Source organism: Eleginops maclovinus, chromosome 16 (genome assembly GCF_036324505.1).
Source record: "Eleginops maclovinus isolate JMC-PN-2008 ecotype Puerto Natales chromosome 16, JC_Emac_rtc_rv5, whole genome shotgun sequence".
NCBI classification, from domain to species: domain Eukaryota; kingdom Metazoa; phylum Chordata; class Actinopteri; order Perciformes; family Eleginopidae; genus Eleginops; species Eleginops maclovinus.
The window spans coordinates 3,862-27,563 of record NC_086364.1 but is presented as its reverse complement, the minus strand read 5'-3'; the positions used below and the strand labels follow the sequence as shown (position 1 = coordinate 27,563).

Genomic DNA, 23,702 nt, shown 5'->3' with positions numbered 1-23,702 from the left:
CGGTGAACGTCAAACATGGCGAGTTTCTACACTAGATGCCTGCAGGATCTCCCAAACATTTCCATCTCAGATGTCCACCGACTTGTTCGGATGGGCAGTTCTACACCGAAGAGCAAACGTGATAAGGGATACAAAATGTACCTATCCAGTTATATCGACAATTATGAAGGTAAGTTGTAACTATGGCACAATATTATTGTAGCTACATAGCTAACATTAGCGCTTACATAGTGATATTACTGTGGTAATAGCTTTACTTACTTTTATAATTTAACGTGGTCTTTGCTCGACTTTTCAATGTTAGAAAGATATAAGATTATTAATTTATGAAGTTATCACTTGCACTTACCGTTTGAGGGGAACTGCTGCTGCTGTTTGAGGCGGTTTTCGAGCTGGTAATCCTCACCATTTTGCTGTTCACGGCAGGCTCCACAAGTCTCCAAAATGCCTGGAAATGCTGGTAGGACGCAAATCTGGTGTAGAACCGAATGCTGTCATCCGACGCTGTCAGACGATGTAACCCAAACCTCTGCCGCAGGTGTAGCCCCTCGATCTGCTGTTCCAGCTCCAAAATCCTCCGACGCAAGGCTTCGTTGTCCTCAACCAAGTCACTTGCTCGTATCACCGTTTGTGGCAACACCGAGTAGTCGTGGTCAGTAGCTACAGCCGCGATTTCCATCTCGTTGTCAGAGACATCGGGACTCTCCACATCTGGCCGCGGGCGCCTCTCCCAAACACTCGGTCTAGGTGCCGATAGCTCAAACCCGTTCCAAGAAAACAGAACAGGGACTGATCCCTTTTGGAGTTTTCTTAGTCCCCCGGCTGTCACGACAAAATCTGTGCTTTTAAAGTGCCTACTGCAGACCTTTGAATGTTTCGTCGGACTGAAATTATCCCTTCGGATTCTCCTCAGCCACTCGGCCCGTACCGCCGGGTCAACGGGAAATGAATGAAAGGAAAGTAGCTTATTGTACCTCGAAGAATTCGTACACTGAGGTACACAACAGTGCAGTGCCGATGTCCCCACCCTTTGAAAGGTCAGTCGTCTTTCTTTTATTGTGAACACACTCATTGTACACTTCTAAATAGTAAAAGCCGGTTACCGGTATCCAGCTGTCAAACGCTATCATAACACGGAAGTGTTCGACCGGAAGTGTAGACGCGCATACAAGTAACAGCGTAAGTAGAATTTACGGTTACTGTGCAACGAGGCTATAGTATTGTTATGTAGTGTTTGTTTCAACACGGACATGTTAGAGTGTGACACCTAAGAACGGAGTTGCAAAATGTTGTGAGCCAGTGATGGATTGAAATAAACAGTGTAAGCAAACTGGAATATGCTTTAATCGTCCATTCTGTGTCGGGTAGAGACAGGGCAGAATGAAACATGGTGGCAGCGGAAACTTAAAGAGGACGGAGCAGAAAAACGGACTTCTACGGTGCAGCTAACTACCTAACGTTAGCGGGCCGGCTAACAAGAAAATCGCGGGAGTTGAAGAGGACGCTTCAGTCAGTCGGCAGTGACATTGTGTTTGGACACCAGCAACATAGCGAAGGCTTGGAAATCATGGAAGGAGGAGTTTACACTATACATGGATCTTTCCATGCCTGAGGCGGCAGAGCATGTAAGAGTGAAACTGTTCTACTACCTGATCGGAGAGACCGGTAGGAAACTTTGTGAAACTTTGATGAGCGATGTGACTTCTCCCAGGAGGAAACTCAGTGAACTGATTGGAAAATTTGATGAACATTGCAACCCTAAGGTAAATGAGACAGTAGAAAGGTATCGTTTTTTCATGAGAAATCAAGGACGGGATGAAAACATTCATACATATGTAACTGATCTCAGAGTGTTAGCCAGCACATGTAACTTTGGAGACATAAAGGACTCACTTATACGTGATAGAATAGTATGTGGCAACAACAACTCAGGACTGAGAGAGAGATTACTCAGAAAGGGAAAGCTGACATTGGACAAGTGTCTACAGTTGTGCAGAGCTACAGAGTTGTCACGTGAAAATAGCAAAACCATTGAAGGAAGCACAGTGGAAGAAGTACACATAGTGAAACAGACAGCAAGGCAAGATAAAAACATGGACACTGTGTCATGCATGTTCTGTGGGAAGACACATGAAAGGAACAAGGCCAAATGTCCAGCCTTTGGAAAGCGCTGCAAAAAATGTGGTAAAGAAAATCACTTTGCAGTCAGGTGCAAATCCAGTACAGAGAAATGGAAAAGAGGAAAACAGGTACACTATGTGACTGAAGAGGACAGTGATGATTATGAGGACGTCATGAGTGTCAATACTACAGAGATACTGACAAAGACGGGCAATATGACCAGAGATGACGAAGCCAAGAACAGCCAGCTTTTTGCAGGGATGCTGGTAGGCAAAGAGCTTGTGAAGTTTCAAATAGATTGTGGAGCTACCTGTAATGTAATCCCCATAAATCTATTGAATCCAGACACTCAGATGGAACGCACAAAGAAAGTGCTGATTATGTACAACAAAACCAAGCTGCATCCACTTGGAAAATGCAAGGTGAAGGTGAGGAACCCGAGAAACCACAAACTATACCGGCTGGAGTTTGTGGTAGTGAATGAGGACTGCAAACTGCCACTGCTTGGCAGGAAGACAAGTGAAGCTATGAAACTGATCAAAGTACAATATGAGAACATTCTAGCTATAGACAGCATCGTAACTGAAGAGGAACCATCTCAGTGTGAACTAACTATCAAACAAATAAAGAAGGAGTTCGGAGATGTGTTCACAGGTGATGGCTGCCTGGAAGGAGAGTACAGGATTGAGATCGATGAGAGGGTGGAGCCAGTGAAACTTCCTAAACGACGAGTCCCTGTTGCCATGATGACTCCACTGAAGGAAGAACTAAAGGATCTTCAAAGGAGAGAGATCATCACACCGGTGGAGAAAAGCACGGAGTGGATCAGCAGTCTGGTCACTGTGCAGAAACCTAATGGGAAGCCTAGGATATGCATCGACCCCAGACCACTCAACAAGGCACTGAAGCGCAGCCATTTTCCCCTTCCTACCATCGATGACATCCTCCCAGACCTCTCTAGAGCAAAGGTGTTTACAGTATGTGATGTAAAACATGGGTTTTGGCACGTCAAACTGGAGGAGGAGTCGAGCTATCTGACTACATTCTCGACACCGTTTGGCAGATTTCGGTGGCTCAGGATGCCTATGGGAATCAGCCCAGCACCTGAGATTTTCCAGCTGAAGCTGACACAAGCGCTGGAGGGGCTGCCGGGCATATACATCATAGCCGATGATGTATTGATCACAGGTGAAGGTCATACACAAGAGATGGCCAACAAAGACCACGATGCGAAAGTGAGACAGTTTCTAAACAGATGCAGGGAAAAGAACATAAAACTGAACGCAGACAAGTTCAGGCTGAGAAAACAGGAAGTACCATACATCGGACACCTGCTGACAGCCGATGGACTGAAAATTGACCCCGATAAGGTTCGAGCAGTGAGGGACATGCCGAGCAGTGGCGGTCTTAGCAATTTGGGGGCCCAAGGCGAATTTAGCTAGGGGGGCCCTCAACATTAATATGCGAGAAATAAGTTTCAGATATCACACCATCGTATGTCAAAATGCGAAGTATTTATTGAACAAAATTAGTTAAAAAAGGAAATAGGCAAAGTTTGTGTACGTGCATGTGTGAGAGAAAGAGAGAGAATGAGTATGTGAGAGAGAGGTGTGTGTGTGTGTGTGTGTGTGTGTGTGTGTGTGTGTGTGTGTGTGTGTGTGTGTGTGTGTGTGTGTGTGTGTGTGTGTGTGTGTGTGTGTGTGTGTGTGTGTGTGTGTGTGTGTGTGTGTGTGTGTGTGTGTGTGTGTGTGTGTGTGTGAGTGAGAATGCATGTGTATGAGAGGGAACATATGTGGGAGTGAAAGAGAGAGAGAGAAAGGGTATGTGACTTAATGAGGAGAGATTGAGTAGAGTGTGTGTGTGTGTGTGTGTGTGTGTGTGTGTGTGTGTATGTGTGTGTGTGGGGCACCGGTTTTCATGCATCAGGGTCGGGGATGTGTACATCTGTAGAAATCTAGAACAGAAAAGAATAAATGCAAACACATTACCAGTTAACACATTTTGTAATATGATACATAGTATGCACAACCATTCAATTTGCTTGAGATGATAATGATTAATTATCAAGCAGGGTTCAAGTAGTCACAGGAATGCACTGCAAAATCATTACCTCACTTCTTGTCCCTGTCTCTGTGCTGTCCTCCTCTCTCTCCTTCTGCCTCTCTGTTTCTATACCTCTTCTGCTTCTCTCTCAGTGGTATGTCCATGTGTCTCAAGCTTACTGTCACTATCTTCCTGCTTCTTTTGTCCTGTTTATTTCTCTTCTTATGAACACTGAACAGGTGGCAGTTTTTTCTTAAACAAATCTGACCTTTCTCACTTTGGCCTCTGCGAATAGGGTTATAACTGCATCCATGTCAAGGGACTGTTGGACCTCATGCTCTATTGAGATTGTGGCAAGGGCAGACAGCCTATCCTGGGCCATTGTAGACCGCATGTATGTTTTCAGGCGTTTCAGGGTGGAGAAGCTTCTCTCACCTGAAGCCACCGTCACAGGGAGAGTAAGGAGATGTCGTAAGGCTATGCTGACGTTTGGGTAAATGTCTAAGACATTCTCCTTGTAGATGTGGTCTAACATTTGAAGTGGAGAGGTGATGTGTGGAGGGAAGGACTGGACAGCTCCTTTGAGCTCCATCTTCAGGTCGTCTCCATTTACATCTCCTATCACTTCCTCCAGCTTTCGGCAGCAACCATCCAGTTTCCCTGTCTGAATAGTGCCTCTTAATGAATCGGATGAGTAGAGGAACCCATAGAGGTCAAAGAAGACCTCCATGTTCGAGAATCGCTCCTTTAAAGTGGACCTGGCTGTGTCCACTAGATGGAGAAAAAACTCTCTTTTAAAGAGCTCCTCCGGAGTAGACATATGCTCATCTCTTCCCTCATAATCAAACTGCCTCTTCCTTTTTCTCTGTCGCACAACAGGCCAGCTCATCTCCACCTCCATCTTTTCTGCCACTGCCATGACCTCTCTCCTTAGTGTCTCAATAGACACACTGGGGCTCTGCAAGATTTTACTGACACGGTTTATGTGGTATAACACGTCGTACCAAACAAAGGTGCTCACCATGAATGACCACTTCATCATGTTCTCCTTGAGGCTGTCAGCAGTGGAGGCGCATTCTGGATCTTTCTTCAATGTTGCATGCTTGTGCACAGCTGTCAACGCATCAACGATCTCTGGGAGTTGGTAGCGCACAGCCTTGACAGCATCCACCCGGCACTCCCATCTTGTAGTGGACAAGGCCTTGACTGAGAAAGCTTTCACATGCTCCTGAAGGATGGTCCAACGCTGAACAGAGCCACTAAACAAAGTGTACAGCCTTTGTAGTGTGCCAAAGTATCCCAGAGAAATGGTTGAGGACTTTGCAGCATCCCCCACCACCAGGTTTAAGGTGTGGCTGCCACATGGCACACACAGTGCTTTGGGGTTGAGTTCCAACATCCTCGCCTGGACACCCTGTGTTTTGCCTTGCATGTTACTGCCATTATCGTAAGACTGGCCTCGGCAGTTGGAGAGGTCCAACCCCAATCTTTCCAGGTGTCCTAGAAACAGCTGCAGAAGACCTTGGCCAGTGGTGTCATCTGCCACAAGAAATCCCATGAAGTGCTCATGGATAGAAACTCCCTTTGTGAGCTCACAGTTGACAATTCGCAGCAGCACTGATAGCTGCTCATTGTGGCTTACATCTGGAGTGCAGTCCATGATGACTGCATAGTATTTGGCCCTCCTCACACGCTCCACTAAGGCATCAGTGGTGCACTGGGCGACAAGGCATATCAATTCATTCTGTATGCGTTTGCTCAGGTAGGTATCAGCAATCTGTTTCGCTTTCATTTTCCAGAGATGCTCCTTCATCACAGGGTCAAATTTGGCCATTAACTGTACTTGCCCCAGGAAATTTCCATTCCCATGCTCGAATAACTTCTCCCTGTGCCCTCTAAATGCCAGATTATACTGAGCAAGATGGCAAACAATTGCAAGCAATCTTTTCATCACTTCTCTGCATCTAATGACTTCAGCTGTCATGAGATTCTGTGCCTCCTGATCTATAGCTGAGCCACTTTGAAGGCGTGCATTTAGTGTGTGCCAGGCACCCATATTCTTCACATGTGCAGCAGACCTCTCGTGCTGCTTGAGGTGAACCTGGAGATTATTCCAGTGATTAAAACCGTTGGTGGAGCTAAGCTGTGTATCTCCCTTGCCAAAAAGTTGGCAACAAAAACATTTGGCTGCGTCCTTAGCCTTGCTGTACACTAGCCACGTCCTACTTATCCTTTCTCCATTTTTCATCTGCATATGGTAGTTCGCAGTTGTGAACCGCCGACCCTTTGCATTTTTGGGGAATTCTGATTGTTGCTGCACAGGCCCTCTTTTAACCAATTCGCACCGTTCTCTGTCATTGACTACTGTGGGCCACAACCCCGGGTCATCACCAAGAGCATCACTTTCTTCTGGGTGGTCAGAATCAGAAACGGCAGCAGTAGGCCTACTCACCGCGTCCTCCACGGCATTTTCCTCATCTTTGCTATTGTCATCAGTGCACAAGCACGATGGGTTAAGCTCCTCTCCTCCTCCTGTTGGATCAACAGCCGGAGCCGGCGGCACCTCCTCCTCCACCAAAACATTCGGGTCCGGTGTTGTCACGCTTTTAAAAAAGCTTGTCAGTTTTCGAAGAGACTCTGTTTTTAATTTAGCCTCTCCCTTTGTTTTCCTTTTTGTAGCGCCACTTGGGTAGTGGCGCTTCATGTTGCTAAATATTCTAGAAGTTCACGGCTTTGCTCACGAGTCACAACACTTCATTTCACCTCGCTTCCGTCTTTCACAAGGAGCGCGTTCGCGGTAGCACCCATTGCGCATATGTGCGCAGCACTGCTCAATCACAATGCGTCCTTTCGCACTGTGCTCATTTGAGTTGCGCATACATGCGCAGGCATGTTGTGTGAGAACATAGCGAATGTTTTTGAACTGTCGTCTAGCGCACATGGCATGCATGGATGGAATATTCCATTTTAACGCGAAAGAGAGGGGGTGTGCACGGAATCTGTATTTCTTTGTAATTTATTTTGTTGTTCTTGTTTCCAATTTAAACATACAAAAATCACCATTTATAAAAATCGCCATTTATTTGTGAATTACTGTGCAAAGGGCCACAATTACCAGCTGTAGGCCTATGGGAAGTTTATAGCTCCCAGTCAGGGGGGGCCCTACAGATGGCGGGGCCCAAGGCGGTTGCCTACCTATGCCTCTATGCAAAGACCGCGCCTGATGCCGAGACCAACAGATGTGAAAGGCGTACAGAGACTTGTTGGCATGGTGAATTATCTTTCTAAATTCTATCAACACCTATCAGACGACTGCGAGATACTGAGACAGCTCACACACAGAGACAATATGTGGGATTGGACAGAGATGCATGACGAAGCGTTCTGCAGGCTAAAGGACAAGATAGCCAAAGCACCTGTACTTAAATACTACAACCCAAATGAGGAACTGACATTGCAGTGTGACGCATCAGAAACGGGGCTAGGAGCAGCACTGACACAAAAAGGGGAGCCTGTAGCCTTCGGGAGCAGAGCACTGACACAGACGGGAAGGGGCTATGCCCAAATCGAAAAGGAATGTTTGGCTATTGTCTTTGGGATGGAAAAATTCCATCAATACACTTATGGCCGAAAAGTGACAGTACAGAGTGACCATAAGCCGTTGGAGAACATTGTCAAGAAGCCGCTGTTGAGCGCACCAAAGAGACTCCAAAGAATGTTGCTCAGGCTTCAGAGATATGACATACAGTGGGGCAAAAAAGTATTTAGTCAGCCACCAATTGTGCAAGTTCTCCCATTTAAAAAGATGAGAGAGGCCTGTAATTTTTATCATAGGTATACCTCAACTATGAGAGACAGAATGGGGGAAACAATCCAGGAAATCACATTGTAGGATTTTTAAAGAATTAATTTTCAAATTATTGTGGAAAATAAGTATTTGGTCAATAACAAAAGTTCATCTCAATACTTTGTTATATACCCTTTGTTGGCAATGACAGAGGTCAAACGTTTTCTGTAAGTCTTCACAAGGTCTTCACACACTGTTGCTGGTATTTTGGCCCATTCCTCCATGCAGACCTCCTCTAAAGCAGTGATGTTTTGGGGCTGTCGCTGGGCAACACGGACTTTCAACTCCCTCCAAAGATTTTCTATGGGGGTGAGATCTGGAGACTGGCTAGGCCACTCCAGGACCTTGAAATGCTTCTTACGAAGCCACTCCTTCGTTGCCCTGGCGGTGTGTTTGGGATCATTGTCATGCTGAAAGACCCAGCCACGCTTCATCTTCAGTGCCCTTGCTGATGGAAGGAGGTTTTCACTCAAAATCTCACGATACATGGCCCCATTCATTCTTTCCTTTACACGGATCAGTCGTCCTGGTCCCTTTGCAGAAAAACAGCCCCAAAGCATGATGTTTCCACCCCCATGCTTCACAGTAGGTATGGTGTTCTTTGGAGGCAACTCTGCATTCTTTCTCCTCCAAACACAACGAGTTGAGTTTTTACCAAAAAGTTCTATTTTGGTTTCATCTGACCATATGACATTCTCCCAATCCTCTTCTGGATCATCCAAATGTCCTCTAGCAAACTTTAGACGGGCCTGGACATGTACTGGCTTAAGCAGGGGGACACGTCTGGAACTGCAGGACTTAAGTCCCTGGCGGCGTAGTGTGTTACTGATGGTAGCCTCTGTTACTTTGGTCCCAGCTCTCTGCAGGTCATTCACTAGGTCCCCCCGTGTGGTTCTGGGGTTTTTGCTCACCGTTCTTGTGATCATTTTGACCCCACGGGGTGAGATCTTGCGTGGAGCCCCAGATCGAGGGAGATTAGCAGTGGTCTTGTATGTCTTCCATTTTCTAATAATTGCTCCCACAGTTGATTTCTTCACACCAAGCTGCTTACCTATTGCAGATTCAGTTTTCCCAGCCTGGTGCAGGTCTACAATTTTGTCTCTGGTCTTCTTTGACAGCTCTTTGGTCTTGGCCATAGTGGAGTTTGGAGTATGACTGTTTGAGGTTGTGGACAGGTGTCTTTTATACTGATAACGAGTTCAAAAAGGTGCCATTAATACAGGTAACGAGTGGAGGACAGAGGAGCCTCTTAAAGAAGAAGTTACAGGTCTGTGAGAGCCAGAAATCTTGCTTGTTTGTAGGTGACCAAATACTTATTTTACCGAGGAATTTATAATTAATTCATTAAAAATCCTACAATGTGATTTCCTGTATTTTCTTTTCTCATTCTGTCTCTCATAGTTGAGTGTACCTATGATGAAAATTACAGGCCTCTCTCATCTTTTTAAATGGGAGAACTTGCACAATTGGTGGCTGACTAAATACTTTTTTGCCCCACTGTAGATGTGAACTATGTCCCTGGACGTGACATGTTGCTTGCAGATACCTTGAGCAGAGCATACTTGATGGAGAGCTCCACTACAGGTTCAGTGGAAGCGGAGATTGAGACGATCAACATGGTAGACTACCTACCAATCTCAGAAGAGAGATTAAGCACAATCCGCTCTGCTACCCGAGAAGACAAAACACTACAGACACTAAATAAGACCATTCAAAAGGGATGGCCACCAAATAAGAAAGACACACCAATGGACATCATGCACTACTACTCATTCCAAGAGGAACTGAGCGTTCAGGATGAAATCATTTTCAGAGGAGAGAGAGCTGTCATCCCGGACACACTCCGCAATGAGATCATCCGCCGTATTCACTCCGCTCACCTGGGGGTGGAAGGATGCCTCAGGCGCGCGAGAGAATGTGTCTACTGGCCGGGAATGAACGAACATATTAGGACATTCATAGCAAAATGTGACATTTGCAGATCAGTTGATGTAAAACAACAAAAAGAGACATTACATCCACATGAGGTACCAAGTAGACCGTGGGCCAGGGTTGGTACAGATTTGTTCACTTATGACAACAAAGACTACCTAATTACAGTTGATTACTATTCCAACTTTTGGGAAATGGACTACTTACCAGATACAAAATCAAGTACTGTGATAAGGAAGCTGAAGGCTCACTTTGCCCGTCAGGGTATTCCAGATGTAGTTGTTTCAGATAACGGGCCACAGTACAATTCCCAAGAGTTCCAGCGTTTCTGTCAGCTGTGGGAGTTTCAGCACAGAACTTCATCTCCTGGATACCCACAAAGCAACGGGAAGGCAGAGTCTGCTGTGAAAACAGCAAAACGACTGATGAGGAAAGCCAAAGCTGCAGGAGAGGACCCATACCTGTCAATGTTGGATCACCGCAACACACCAACTGAAGGACTAAAGACAAGCCCAGCTCAGAGACTGCTGTGTAGGAGAACCAGAACCCTACTACCAACAAGGGATAGTCTTCTGCAGCCAGAGGTAAAACAAACAACACGAGAACTGATTGACAGGCAAAGGAGACAAGCCAAATACTTCAACAGGACAGCCAAGGACATGGATATACTGAAACGGGGAGACCGTGTTAGAATACAGCCGTTTGATCCCCACACAGTCTGGAGAAAGGCTACGATGGTGAATCCTGTGGATCACAGGTCCTATGCAGTACAGCTGGACACTGGAGGTGTTCTTCGGAGGAATCGACGTCACCTAAGACGGGACCAGGGCACAGCACCCAGTGTGGCGAACCACACAGTGACTGAAGAAACTCACACAACACCAGAGACTGTTGCAACCCCTGACAGAGTCGTGGGTGACACACAACAGACTGTAACTACCAAATCTGGTCGAGCAGTTGTTAGGCCAGGGTACCTGAAGGACTATGCAGGCTGAACTGTGGTATAAGGACACTGAAAATAATAAAAGAAAAAAAAAAAAAAGGAGAAAATGTTGGAAAGCATTGTTAAATGTTATTTGTACAATATTGTTTTGAGATGTCACAGGGAGAAGATTTATTTTCAACATTGATAAGGAACACATTTTTATTTGGTAATGTGTTTATTGTTAGCAGAAGATACAAATAAAGTGACATGGTTTAGGTTTACAGTTAGGTGGTGTTAGTGAGGTAAGACTGTTGAATAATATATCACACTACAAAAGGAAAAGAAAAAGGATGTAACAATAGTATTGTTATGTAGTGTTTGTTTCAACACGGACATGTTAGAGTGTGACACCTAGGAACGGTAGCTGTTAAGAGTTGCAAATACTATGTTGTGAGCCAGTGATGGATTGAAATAAACAGTGTAAGCAAACTGGAATATGCTTTAATCGTCCATTCTGTGTCGGGTAGAGACAGGGCAGAATGAAACACTCACCAGCTCCGCTTCCATGCAAAAAGCATTGGTGCTTGCAACCCTTTCTCCGGCTGGGACAGGCTTGCTAGCTTCACCAAATCAATTTCTCCTCCACTGTCATCCATTGTGGGTTGAAAAAACATCTTTAAAATCTACACTGAAGTAGTTTCTCTTGTGCAGGTTGCTAAGGACGCTACAGATGGGGTGTGCAAGCAGCTCTCTTCACATGCTAGTGCTGGCTAGCGCTGACAATCCAATCAAAGGACGTGAAAATGCCAACGTCATCGTAGGCCTGCTAGTGGCCCTCAAAAAGCCCTGGTGTCGCAAACTCAATACAAAAGGCCCCTTACTTTAATTTTCAATATTTACAGATGATTTTTCGAAGGGCATTGAGGCAGGGGCTCAGCATGCTGCTTCCCCTGCTGCTCATGCCCCTGCTGTTGAAGTTGCAGGACCAAGTGGTGCTGGTCCAGGCAGAGCACCCAAGGGTATGTACATGACGGTTTCTTTAAATGTTATTGTATTGCTGCATTGCTGCACCTTCACTAAATATGCTTTTTGTTTGTTCTGCAGGAAGAAAAAGGTCATTAAAGGTTGACAAAGAGAAGGAAAATGACGTTCATCGAATTCTTCTTGAGGTCTTGGTGGAGTGGCAATCTGGTGTTCTGCCTGCCCCTGTTGTCACCCCACTCTCAGAGGATGAACTTTTCCTCAAAAGCCTACTTTTTTCCCTGCAAAGATTGCCAACGCAGTAGCAGAACTATTTAAAGTTTGAAATTCATAAACTTATTTATGAAGCAAGCACCGTTGTGCTGAATTTGGAATTTGGAGTAGATTACCTGCCATTGGTTGACAATCTTTTGCGGGGAACAAACCAGGCATGTTTTTTTTACCCATATATGTTTTTTAAAAAATGTTATATAAAAAGAATAATTTCTTTTTAAATAAAACTTTGCTTAATATAACTAAGGTTATGTTCTTTTCTTCTTGCACTTTTGATATATAGTTAACAAAAGAAGGAAACACCATTATATACTTCTCTTTAGGTTTCTTTATGGCCATCACGTCTGTGCTACAAACTTTAAAGTATGTAATTGAGGTGATTGTTCACAATGGTGTAAAATAACTAAGTACATTTACTCCAGTACTTTACTACTTGGGTATTTTCATTCTTTACTTTGTGTTTATTAGGTAAATGGTGTACTTTTACTCTACTACATTTATTATATAACTTTAGTTACTCTGTAGATAAGGATTAATGTTGACACTTAAATAAGACTTCAGTTACACCTGGGGTAAATTCAAAGGATACCCTAACCTTTATTACAATTAAATAACAACAAAGTTCATATTTAGTCCATAGTGCTGTGGTATTGATTCACGTGCTAGATTCATTCAATATTATTCATTCATATTAACACACTATTTAAAAAAAGCCACTTACCAGAGACAGATGGACAGGCACTCCAGCTGAGACCGAACGCCTGTATATATATATTTTCGCTCTGAAGCGTAAAACAAAACCAACGGTACTTCAACGGGGCGGTTAGAGTGATGCGAATATTCGCATCGTGTCATTGCATCGTTTATCTTTAGCTCTTCTGTTTAAAGTTCCAATATTATGCAAAATGTTAATCATATGTTGTTCCTATGTTCCTAGGTTGTTCCTCCCTATCACAGAACTGCTACTACAGCCTGAACAACGCTCGTCACTTGTTCTGTTTTTGGCTTCCATAATAAACAAAAAAAGTCACCATGTATTACCGTTACATCTGAGTATGTAAAGTGGACTCGCTTTATTTTTAGGCGCAGGGTAAGGTTGGGGTTTATTGGTAAGTTAGGTAAAGGGTGATTAGCAGAAAAGGGATGACATTTCGTGTATGTGACAGTCCCCATATGCCTATGTTCACAAAGTACTTGAATATTATGATGAATAGTTGACTTAAACCAAAGTAAAATGACTCTCAATTTGCAGGTTCTAAAGCATCCAGTGAGAAGTAGCCTAAAGGAAAGTTGTCCCTAAAGTGGGTAGGATGTCGTTTTATTCCTATAATGATAAAAAATAAGTTAAATCAAAGCTGCAAGCAGCTTATTAAATTAGACCTGTGAGCAGCCCAAGTAACCCCCACATTCCCACCCCGCAAAAGTTTACAACAAACGGTTCATGAGTTATGGAAAAGGGCGTGACTTATGGCTAGCGGTCGATGCAAATCATCAATAGAACAGGACATCTCTGCTGAATGCAATGACATCTTCATCAAAAGCCCACGAGTAACGGTTCAATAGTCATAAAAATGGACATGTGGTGTATGGGGAGGGAAAAAAACGAATAATTTTCCTTTGGTGCTGGACCATCATCTTTCACATGCAATCTGGTGCCAATAGATCAAAGCTTGTTGGTATTACACCAACTTTTCGTGTTTTGCCAAATTGCAAAAATGACAGCCACACCACAGCCAGGTCGTTCCATAAAAACTCATGATTTTGATAGCTTTTCAATCTCAAGATATTAATGTTGTCCTGACCAAATTAACCCTTTTGAAGGAATTGCACACATCTGCCCTGTTTAAAAGAAAAGCTTACAGCTGTGTATATACCCCCCCCCCACCGTTCTCAGGGTGTGGGGGTATATACACAGCTGTAAGCACAACCGATGTAAATTCCCTTGGCAATTAAAAGGCCTGGCATCCGACCATGATATGCTTTAAATGAGGAGAACTGTCCAAAGAAATAATCCGCACATCTGAGCACCAGTTAACAGTCCGGTCCTGGCGAAATGTAAAGTCGGTGGGGGACAATGGCGGAGTCCAGGATAGAGGGGTCAAGTCAAGTCTCCGTAAAAACCATCACATTATAGTTTTTAATGTCCCGTTGAAAAGCCATCCTGCCTCTAAGTTCATCTAGCTTGTTGTTGTTACTGGACAATGCTCCCCGTTGCGTTGAAATTTAACAGCTATGGCTGAAGCATATGATGCGAGACCGTGTCGCATTTAATTCCTTATGCTCTCTATATATTGTATTTATTATGCTTTAAACTTTGTCTCTGGCTTTGGCTATGGGCATGGCCAGTGTGACATCAGGAACCGTTAGGAATCACTTCCTTTTCCATTAGCATTTTTAGGTCATGTAAACATAAACATGTAAATGTTAGAGGCGGAGCTGGAGTATGAAGGGGGATCAATTCCAATCTCACGGGGGGAAGTCACTCAGGTAGTTAAACAGCTCCACAGTGGCAAAGCCCCGGGGGTGGATGAGATCCGCCCAGAAATGCTGAAGGATCTGGGTGTTGAGGGACTGTCATGGTTGACACGTCTCATCAACATTGCGTGGAAGTCGGAAACAGTACCGAAGGAGTGGCAGACCGGGGTGGTGGTTCCTCTCTTTAAAAAGGGGGATCAGAGGGTGTGTGCCAATTACAAAGGCATCACATTACTCAGCCTCCCCGGAAAAGTTTACTCTAAGGTGCTGGAAAGGAGGGTCCGGCCGATTGTCGAACCTCAGATTGAAGAGGAACAATGCGGTTTTCGTCCTGGTCGTGGAACGACGGACCAGCTTTTCACTCTCGCAAGGATCCTGGAGGGGGCCTGGGAGTACGCTCATCCGGTCTACATGTGCTTTGTGGATTTGGAGAAGGCGTATGAACGGGTTCCCAGGGAGATACTGTGGGAGGTGCTGCGGGAGTATGGGGTGAGGGGGTCTCTACTCAGGGCCATCCAATCTCTGTACTCTCAAAGCGAGAGCTGTGTCCGGGTCCTTGGCAGCACGTCGGACCGATTTCCGGTGAGGGTTGGCCTCCGCCAGGGCTGCGCTTTGTCACCAATCCTGTTTGTGATATTCATGGACAGGATTTCGAGGCGTAGTCGTGGGGGAGGGGGTTTGCAGTTCGGTGGGCTAAGGATTGCACCACTGCTTTTTGCAGATGATGTGGTCCTAATGGCTTCATCGGTCTGTGACCTTCAGCACTCACTGGATCGGTTCGCGGCCGAGTGTGCGGCTGGGATGAGGATCAGCTCATCAGATTGCTGGTATTTTGGCCCATTCCTCCATGCAGATCTCCTCTAAAGCAGTGATGTTTTGGGGCTGTTGCTGGGCAACATGGACTTTCAACTCCCTCCAAAGATTTTCTATGGGGTTGAGATCTGGAGACTGGCTAGACCACTCCAGGACGTTGAAATGCTTCTTACGAAGCCACTCCTTCGTTGCCCTGGCGGTGTGTTTGGGATCATTGTCATGCTGAAAGACCCAGCCACGCTTCATCTTCAGTGCCCTTGCTGATGGAAGGAGGTTTTCACTCAAAATCTCACGATACATGGCCCCATTCATTCTTTCCTTTACACGGATCAGTCGTCCTGGTCCCTTTGCAGAAAAACAGCCCCAAAGCATGATGTTTCCACCCCCATGCTTCACAGTAGGTATGGTGTTCTTTGGATGCAACTCTGCATTCTTTCTCCTCCAAACACGACGAGTTGAGTTTTTACCAAAAAGTTCTATTTTGGTTTCATCTGACCATATGACATTCTCCCAATCCTCTTCTGGATCATCCAAATGCCCTCTAGCAAACTTCCGACGGGCCTGGACATGTACTGGCTTAAGCAGGGGGACACGTCTGGAACTGCAGGATTTAAGTCCCTGGCGGGGTAGTGTGTTACTGATGGTAGCCTCTGTTACTTTGGTCCCAGCTCTCTGCAGGTCATTCACTAGGTCCCCCCGTGTGGTTCTGGGATTTTTGCTCATCGTTCTTGTGATCATTTTGACCCCACGGGGTGAGATCTTGCGTGGAGCCCCAGATCGAGGGAGACTAGCAGTGGTCTTGTATGTCTTCCATTTTCTAATAATTGCTCCCACAGTTGATTTCTTCACACCAAGCTGCTTACCTATTGCAGATTCAGTTTTCCCAGCCTGGTGCAGGTCTACAATTTTGTCTCTGGTCTCCTTTGACAGCTCTTTGGTCTTGGCCATAGTGGAGTTTGGAGTATGACTGTTTGAGGTTGTGGACAGGTGTCATTTATACTGATAACGAGTTCAAAAAGGTGCCATTAATACAGGTAACGAGTGGAGGACAGAGGAGCCTCTTAAAGAAGAAGTTACAGGTCTGTGCGAGACAGAAATCTTGCTTGTTTGTAGGTGACCAAATACTTATTTTACCGAGGAATTTACCAATTAATTCATTAAAAATCCTACAATGTGATTTTCTGGATTTTTTTTTCTCATTCTGTCTCTCATAGTTGAGGTATACCTATGATTACAGGCATCTCTCATCTTTTTAAATGGGAGAACTTGCACAAGTTCTCCCATTTAAAAAGATGACTAAATACTTTTTTGCCCTACTGTACATACATCAATACCCAAGAGTACACATGAAAACAAGGAAAAGAAGTGGGTTGCTCTCATACAATTTGTGATTTTGACATTTTTTCACCAAACTCAGGCCGTTTTTGAGATTTTCAGCTCCTCTCAGTGAGAAAAGCAGTTTTGGTGCGTTCTCCCCCAAAAAGCAAGCAAGTACGTACATCAATATCCAAGAGTGCACATGAAAACAACCAAAATAAGTGCACTGTAAAACCCGATGAGTTAATTTAACTCAAAAAAATTGTTGAAACTGATTAAATCAAAAAGTAGGGTAACTACATGTTTATAAGTTAAAGAAGCATTATTTATTATGTAGCGTTTAATAGTAATTTTAAGTGACACTTACATTTTCTCAGTTAACGTAACATTTCTGATTAAGTACTTTGTCCTAGGTATTTTTGTTTTCACAGTACAAATAAAAATCAAGTCTAGCTAACTTAAATATTTGTATTACCTTTAAAATGGAATAATTAAATCTCTCTGTCCGTAATTGTTCACTTTATGTTGACTTAACTTTTTTAAGTTCAATGAAGCTGTACAAACTCCACTATTATTAAAAACGTTTATTAATTTCAACTCAAAATTAGATGTTAGGATACTCAAATCATTTTTTGAAACCGATTACACAAATTGTATTAAGTAGCTGTAACTCAAAATCCCTAAATACACATATTTGAGTAAACATTAAAAAACATGTTAACACAGACAATTTAAATGCAAGTCACTGTTTTATTAAATAATCATTAACCAACTATAATATAAACAATTAAATTGTAAAAATTGTCGGTTATTGTTTGACTTCTAAATACTAAGTACCTCAAAAACAGTGCAAGGGCCTACAGAAATGGCCTGAGGAAAGTTTTTTTTAACGAATGCATGATATGTCATTTTATCAATATCTATCATGTTACGGTCAATTTTCGGGAAAATCAATTCAGAAACTGTTTATGGATAGCTTAACCAGATGGGAAAGCCTGTTTGGTTAATTCAACAAATGAATACCTTGCAAATTCAAGGTACTTCATCACACATTGATGCTAAAATCATGTACAAATCCAATATTGCTTAAACAGTTCTGCTCATTGATTTACCACATGGCCCATATAAAGCTCTAATACACCTAAAATATCAAAGAACCTCAAATCCAAGTTGAACAGTGACATTCAAACTTTAAGTTGAACAATAATACTTTCAAAACACTAAGATGTTTTAAAAACAAACTTAAAAACATGGCTCTATGGTATTCCCAAAATGACAGTAGTGCGTGTGTATATATAAAAAGCCTTTCAAGTAAAAGGTGCAACTTTGTCAGATTGATTTGTTCATGGAGTGAGATTACTCCACTGCTAAAAGGTCATTTTTAAGGCTCAACACCCTGGGCCTCAACTTCCTATCTTCCAGGCCCATCAAGACTTTCTGGGTGAAGTCTTAGGTATTGGCCAAGTCTTTTGGGTAACTCAGATGCAGGGCATAGATCAGTGAATTCGATAACTATGGTACCCTCAAGCACAACCGCAATTCTCTCTGGGCAGAAGAACATGGCATCTGCCGAATTGGCACTGATCAAGAGGAGCCCAACCGGAACGTCATCGAAGTTTGGTTCATCAGACTGCGTCACCTGAAGACAAGAACAGACAACTGTTACCTTTACCCCGCATTGTCTAAGCTAAAAAAAGCTGTTTGCAATGACATATCAGAAGACAGTCCAAGAGAACCGTCAAATACTATTAATCACATTCCATAACTGAAATTTGTTTCACAGGTGTCAATCAATATGAAATGTAAAATAAAACTGATGTTTATCTTCTAGGCTAAGTGTACATTGTGTTCACATGTGGCACAGTAATTTTGGTATTAAGATCAAACGGTAACACTTTACTTGAATGGGTGTTCATAAGACTGACATAACATTGTCATAACCATGACATGACACCTGTCATAAACATTAATGAATACTTATGACAGTTGTCGTTAAGTGTCATTCGGTAAGTTATGTCACCTTTGATGCAAGGGTGACATTGTTTGAGATGTCCTTGTTATGACAACTTGACAACACAACCTCTCATAAATATGTCATAGCAGACTTAACTGTCAAACTTAAGAAAAACGTTTAGCTTGATATCTTAACGCGACATTAAACCGTCATATGGATGGTTTTGCGATTGCTGTCACAAAACCATTACAACTGTGTCATAAATGTTGTCCTTTTCATTAAGATGTCGTTAAGTGTAACTACACTGCCAAATGAGTTTATAACTGTCACATTTCCCTCCTACAGTGATTTAATAATGATTTTAACTTTTCATTAAGATGACATTATGTGTAAGTACATAGTCAAACCAGTTTATAACAGTGTCATGACTTTTCTTTGAATTCAAGTAAAGTGGAATGATTTGAATGATTCGTTAAAATATCATTAAATGTAATAACTGACACACAGAGAGCAAAACCCCTTCTCAAGTCTCCAAAACTCTAAACACATTTTCTGCTTTACACACATTTTGCAATTCAAAATGGCACTTTTTAAACGCACTGAACACGGTTCTCTGCATAAGACACAACAATCTGACATACAGTCACATGTTTGCCATGTCAAAACACTGCCATTCAAAATAACACTTCATGAGCTAATTGGCCAAAATATGTGCCATCTGCCCAAACACCTCAATGCTTAATTGTTAGCACTTCAATCAGGAAGTAAGCACTATAAAAGCACCACAGGTGAGCGTCTTTTTTTTACAACAACAATGGAAAACGTTGCAGAGAGAGGAAGAGGAAGGGTGAGAATGAGAGGAGGAGGAAGAGTGAGAGGTAGGGGTAGAGCTGGTAGAGGAGTTCATGGCCAAAGACAACAACTTTCAAATGAAATCAGAGCCACCTTAGTTGATCATGTCATCAACCACGGGCTGACAATGCGAGAGGCTGGACAGAGAGTGCAGCCCAACTTGAGCCGTTTTACTGTCGCCTCTGTCGTCCGGACATTTAGACTGGAGCACAGGTATGTAACGAAAATTTATTTCACACTTTGTAGTACACGTCATTTCATAGTGTATCAGTTGGGTGACACCGGTTTACTTCATGAATGGATGATGTCATACACTTACTGTACACGTTTCCTGTATCATTTACTCTACTGTGGGGGAAATATCTTTAGGCTGCAGTGCCCTATGTTTTTTGTTTTTTTGTTTTTCTAAAGAACTGAGAGATGCAACCATGGTGGAGGAAGGGGCCTAATGTTCACTGGGGTACAGGAAGCTGCCATTGTAAACTTGGTTTTGGAAAATAATGAAATCAGATTAAAGTAACACACACACAGTTAGGTGTTTGTTTGGCGGAGGGAAAAGCAGAAGTACAACCAGAGCACCCACAAGTTACACTAGATTGTACAGTTGTACTCTGCAACTTACTGGCAGGACAGCTCAGATTTATTTTTTTAGCAGCAACAGTAACAGTGAGTGAAACATCAGTTTGAGTTTGTGTGTGTGTGTGTGTGTGTGTGTGTGTGTGTGTGTGTGTGTGTGTGTGTGTTAACATGTTAGTAGAGCATTAGCTGTAGCATACAGTGATGGCTCTACTCTATCTCAGTGGCTAACATTTGCCCTAGCTTGGGCAAAAGTTTCTATCATTTTCTGTGTAGCAATGCCATCATCAGAGACTTATCAGGTCATATGGGAAATGTTTTGGAAGGGCTTGGGAAAATAGTATTTCCACTCAATTGGACATCTCTGTTCTGTAACAACAATGCAATTGTATATAATAATATATCCTTACAGTCTGTGCCTGAAAACCCAGCCGATTTCAATTTCTGGTTCCTTGAACAACTAGTACTGCATGAATGTTAATTGCAGTGCATTTGTACCTTTCCAAGAAGATGAAAGCGTGCTGGGGGCTTCCTTAATTTGGGCAAGGAGGATGTCCTTGTCAGCTTTCAGGTCCCTGTTGGCCTCCTCCAGGTTGTTAAGGCGCTCCTCAAGGTGTTCAATCTTCTGTCGATCCATCTTGGTTTGTTCCTTCAGTTTGGACAACTCCAATGCCCCTGTTGGAGACACTGAAACAGAGGAAGTACTTTAAGTGGATTATTGAGGTCAGTGAATGGTGGTGTATCTGTGTCCTTATATGTTTATCTAATTCATTTACATACCGTCACCCTCTTAAAATAATTGCCTAAGTCATTTTTTTACAAAAATGATTTTTTTGCCTAAATCATCTCCTCATGATGCTGGCCACCTCTGGTAAAATTGCCTACATCCTCAGTTAAACAGATCATGCCATTCTATCCTTTTAGTATAATTGCCTATGTCAAGAGTGTGACTTAGGCAGTTTTATTTTGCCTAAGTCACAAGACAATGTGACTTGCTTGCAGCCATTGTGTTAAGCAGCAAAGACACAAGGTTTCTAGCTGCTGACTCAACTGCACGATCGCCCTAAATCAATTCAGAATGTAACAATAACATGATCATATTTTCAGTAAAAATTCCAACAATTCGACATGAAACTAGCGCTAAAAATATGCTACGGGTTGTTAGCTGTTAGCTTAAACTAGCCATAGGCTATAGCGATGTTGCCGGCTAGCAACTAATTCTTATCGGAAACGATCAAAAACAATAACATGAAATCATAAAAAAACTAGAAATGTATAACTCACCTGACGCTGTGGCAAATTATTTTCTTCAGTAGATTCTGCCATCATGTCCTATGATAGTCATGGATGTCAGTAGCCTCATGTCAACCGAAAATCCCTCTTTCAGTATCTCAGATGGAAGATATGATTGGAGACGAGACAGCCAATCAGAATGAACCTTCTCGAGTTCTCCGATTGGTTGGTTTTGTGGCACATTCGTAACGCTGTGCCAACTTGAGCGAGTGCGCAGGCAAACTTGAGCGCACACAGGGTGGAGAGGTTGAGCGAGGGAGAGAGAGAGAGCGAGAGAGGAGAGAGAGCGCGAGCAGCGCGCATACACGATTTTGTGAGGGCTTGAGAGAAAAATTCGCTTCAAAACATAAATGTTGTGCTTGCAAAATATATTTTCCTGTGCTCAAAATGTACAATTGTGCGCTCAATAAGATTTTATATGCTTAAAATGTTTCATTGTGTGCTCAGGATAGAGGCACAAAAATAACGCCATAGTTTTGCACATATTTGCAAATTTTAATTTTTCGGTTTTACGGAACAACTAAATGTACAAGGGTATTTTGCTTTATCCTCTGTTTATTTCCTTAAAGCTGCAACTTTTATTTCTTATTTTTTATTTTTTACAGAGCTGATAACGTCGAGCATAACCAAGCGTAAACTTGGTTTGCCTTGTTCTGTTCTAAAAGTTCACTCAATACAGTAATGGTAAACAAATGTTTAATACCTTACTTGGGTTATTAGTTAACTTTGTAATATTCCACAGAATATTTTATTGTTATATACTCCACTTTATATTGGAAGGGTACATTGACGTACTTCGTTAAAGGTTCAAAGGGTTATGTAAAACATATTATGACACTTGTTGAGTTATGGGCTCTGAGATGACTTCTTGAGGTAAGATGCTTCAGAAAGGGAAGTATGAGCAAGTTAGTTTAGATGACATTTCTAGGGGCTGGGAGGGTTATGAAAGGGGACAGAGGCAGGAATCCAGGTCTCCTCACAGATGGGGTGGGGGGGTTGGGGAATGGGTTGGTAAAGAGACTTTTTTTGTCTGCTTTTTGTTGTTTGTTAAGTTTTTGTTACCATTTGTTATGATTTCACTCTTCTTCTGCTGCCTGCGTCTTAGAATCGATCTGATAAACCTTCCACCATCCGCTGTAACATGACTGGCTCATTAGACGGAGGGACCAACGGTGGGCAAATGGTAAGGTTCACCTCTTTAAACACGGGGGGCTTGAATGCCGCATTAAAACGAACAAAGATTATGACTCATATCAAAAATCTGAACGCCGACGTGATACTTCTTCAGGAGACACCTTCTAAGGTCTGAGCATGGGAAGTTGAGCCGACCATGGATAGGACAAATCTTCCACTCCCAATTTAATTGTAAAACAAGAGGTACAGCCATATTAATAAAAAAAAAAGTTCAATTTGCCTCCAGTAAAATTATCACAGATCCAGAAGGACGTTATACAATTGTCTCCGGTATATTATACCAGAAGCCTGTGGTCTTAGCATCGATCTATGCCCCTAATTGGGATGACCACAGCTTCTTCAATTCAGTATTATCCCTAATCCCCAATCCGGACACCCATACTCTGATTCTTGGTGGGGATTTGAATTGTGTCATTGACCCAGTTCTCGACAGATCGAGCTCTCGAATTATTCCGCCCTCAAAGATGTCTCAAACTTTGTCCACCTTCATGGACCAGTTTGGCTACATTGATCCCTGGAGATTCATGTACCAATCTTCTCGTCAATATTCCTTTTTCTCACACGCTCTTTTTCCCGTATTGATTACTTCCTAGTGGATAAAAATCTTATCTCCTCACTTACTTCTGTACAATATTTACCCATAACAGTTTCAGATCACTCAGCTGTAGTACTAGATCTTCGTTTTGACCTAAAACCCAAACATTTTAGGTTTTGGCGTCTCGATCCTCTTTTACTTAAAGAAGGAACATTTTGTAATTACATTTCTGACTCAATCACAGTCTTTTGAGACACCAACAAAAATAAAGAGACCTCCCCGTCATTGCTATGGGATACCCTGAAGGCTTTTCTCAGAGGCAAGATCATTTCATACGCATCCTATGCTAACAAACAACGCAGAATGCGTAAGGAAGAACTAGGAAAATTAATCGCAGACTTGGACAGATCGTTGGCAGTAACAAATACCTCAGACTTGTATAAAGAGAGACTCAGACTTAAGACAGAACTCGACTTACTCCTTTCAGCAGAAGCTGAACGACTACTTCTCCGTTCCTATGGATCGCTATATGAACACGGTGACAAGGCTGGGCGCCTCCTTGCTCATCAGC

The 23,702-nt window shown here is 43.0% G+C and overlaps 1 protein-coding gene and 2 long non-coding RNA genes across 6 annotated transcripts; 1 reads left to right on the top strand and 2 right to left on the bottom strand.

Annotated features, from left to right (window-relative positions):
• The first annotated feature begins 25 nt into the window (after positions 1 to 25).
• Positions 26 to 12,286, top strand: LOC134878453 (uncharacterized). Of its 3 annotated transcripts, none has more exons than XR_010167675.1 (3): positions 26 to 169; positions 11,771 to 11,887; positions 11,973 to 12,286. It is a non-coding gene; the product is annotated as an uncharacterized LOC134878453 (long non-coding RNA). The 3 variants fall into 3 exon arrangements; XR_010167676.1 differs by lacking the exon at positions 26 to 169 and adding an exon at positions 1,031 to 1,179; XR_010167674.1 differs by lacking the exon at positions 26 to 169 and adding an exon at positions 1,475 to 1,763.
• Positions 4,030 to 6,596, bottom strand: LOC134878410 (zinc finger MYM-type protein 1-like). The gene is made up of 2 exons (XM_063904439.1): positions 5,186 to 6,596; positions 4,030 to 4,075 (listed from the first exon to the last, which is right to left on the bottom strand). Exons 1-2 carry the CDS (start codon positions 6,416 to 6,418, stop codon positions 4,037 to 4,039), a joined length of 1,272 nt encoding a protein of 423 aa, XP_063760509.1. The 5' UTR covers positions 6,419 to 6,596; the 3' UTR covers positions 4,030 to 4,036.
• A 5,110-nt stretch (positions 12,287 to 17,396) lies between the features above and the next one.
• On the bottom strand, positions 17,397 to 21,547 carry LOC134878557 (uncharacterized). Of its 2 annotated transcripts, XR_010167695.1 has the most exons (4): positions 21,394 to 21,547; positions 20,608 to 20,796; positions 19,627 to 19,735; positions 17,397 to 18,366 (listed from the first exon to the last, which is right to left on the bottom strand). It is a non-coding gene; the product is annotated as an uncharacterized LOC134878557 (long non-coding RNA). The 2 variants fall into 2 exon arrangements; XR_010167694.1 differs by lacking the exon at positions 19,627 to 19,735.
• Between the last annotated feature and the right edge of the window lie 2,155 nt (positions 21,548 to 23,702).

Coding starts and splice junctions, on each gene's coding strand:
- LOC134878410 (XM_063904439.1), bottom strand. CDS start 6,418: ATGCAGATGAAAAATGGAGAAAGGATAAGTAGGACGTGGCTAGTGTAC. Junction 4,076..5,185: donor TGATGAAGTGGTCATTCATG/GTGAGCACCTTT, acceptor TTTCTGTTCTAG/ATTTCTACAGATGTACACAT.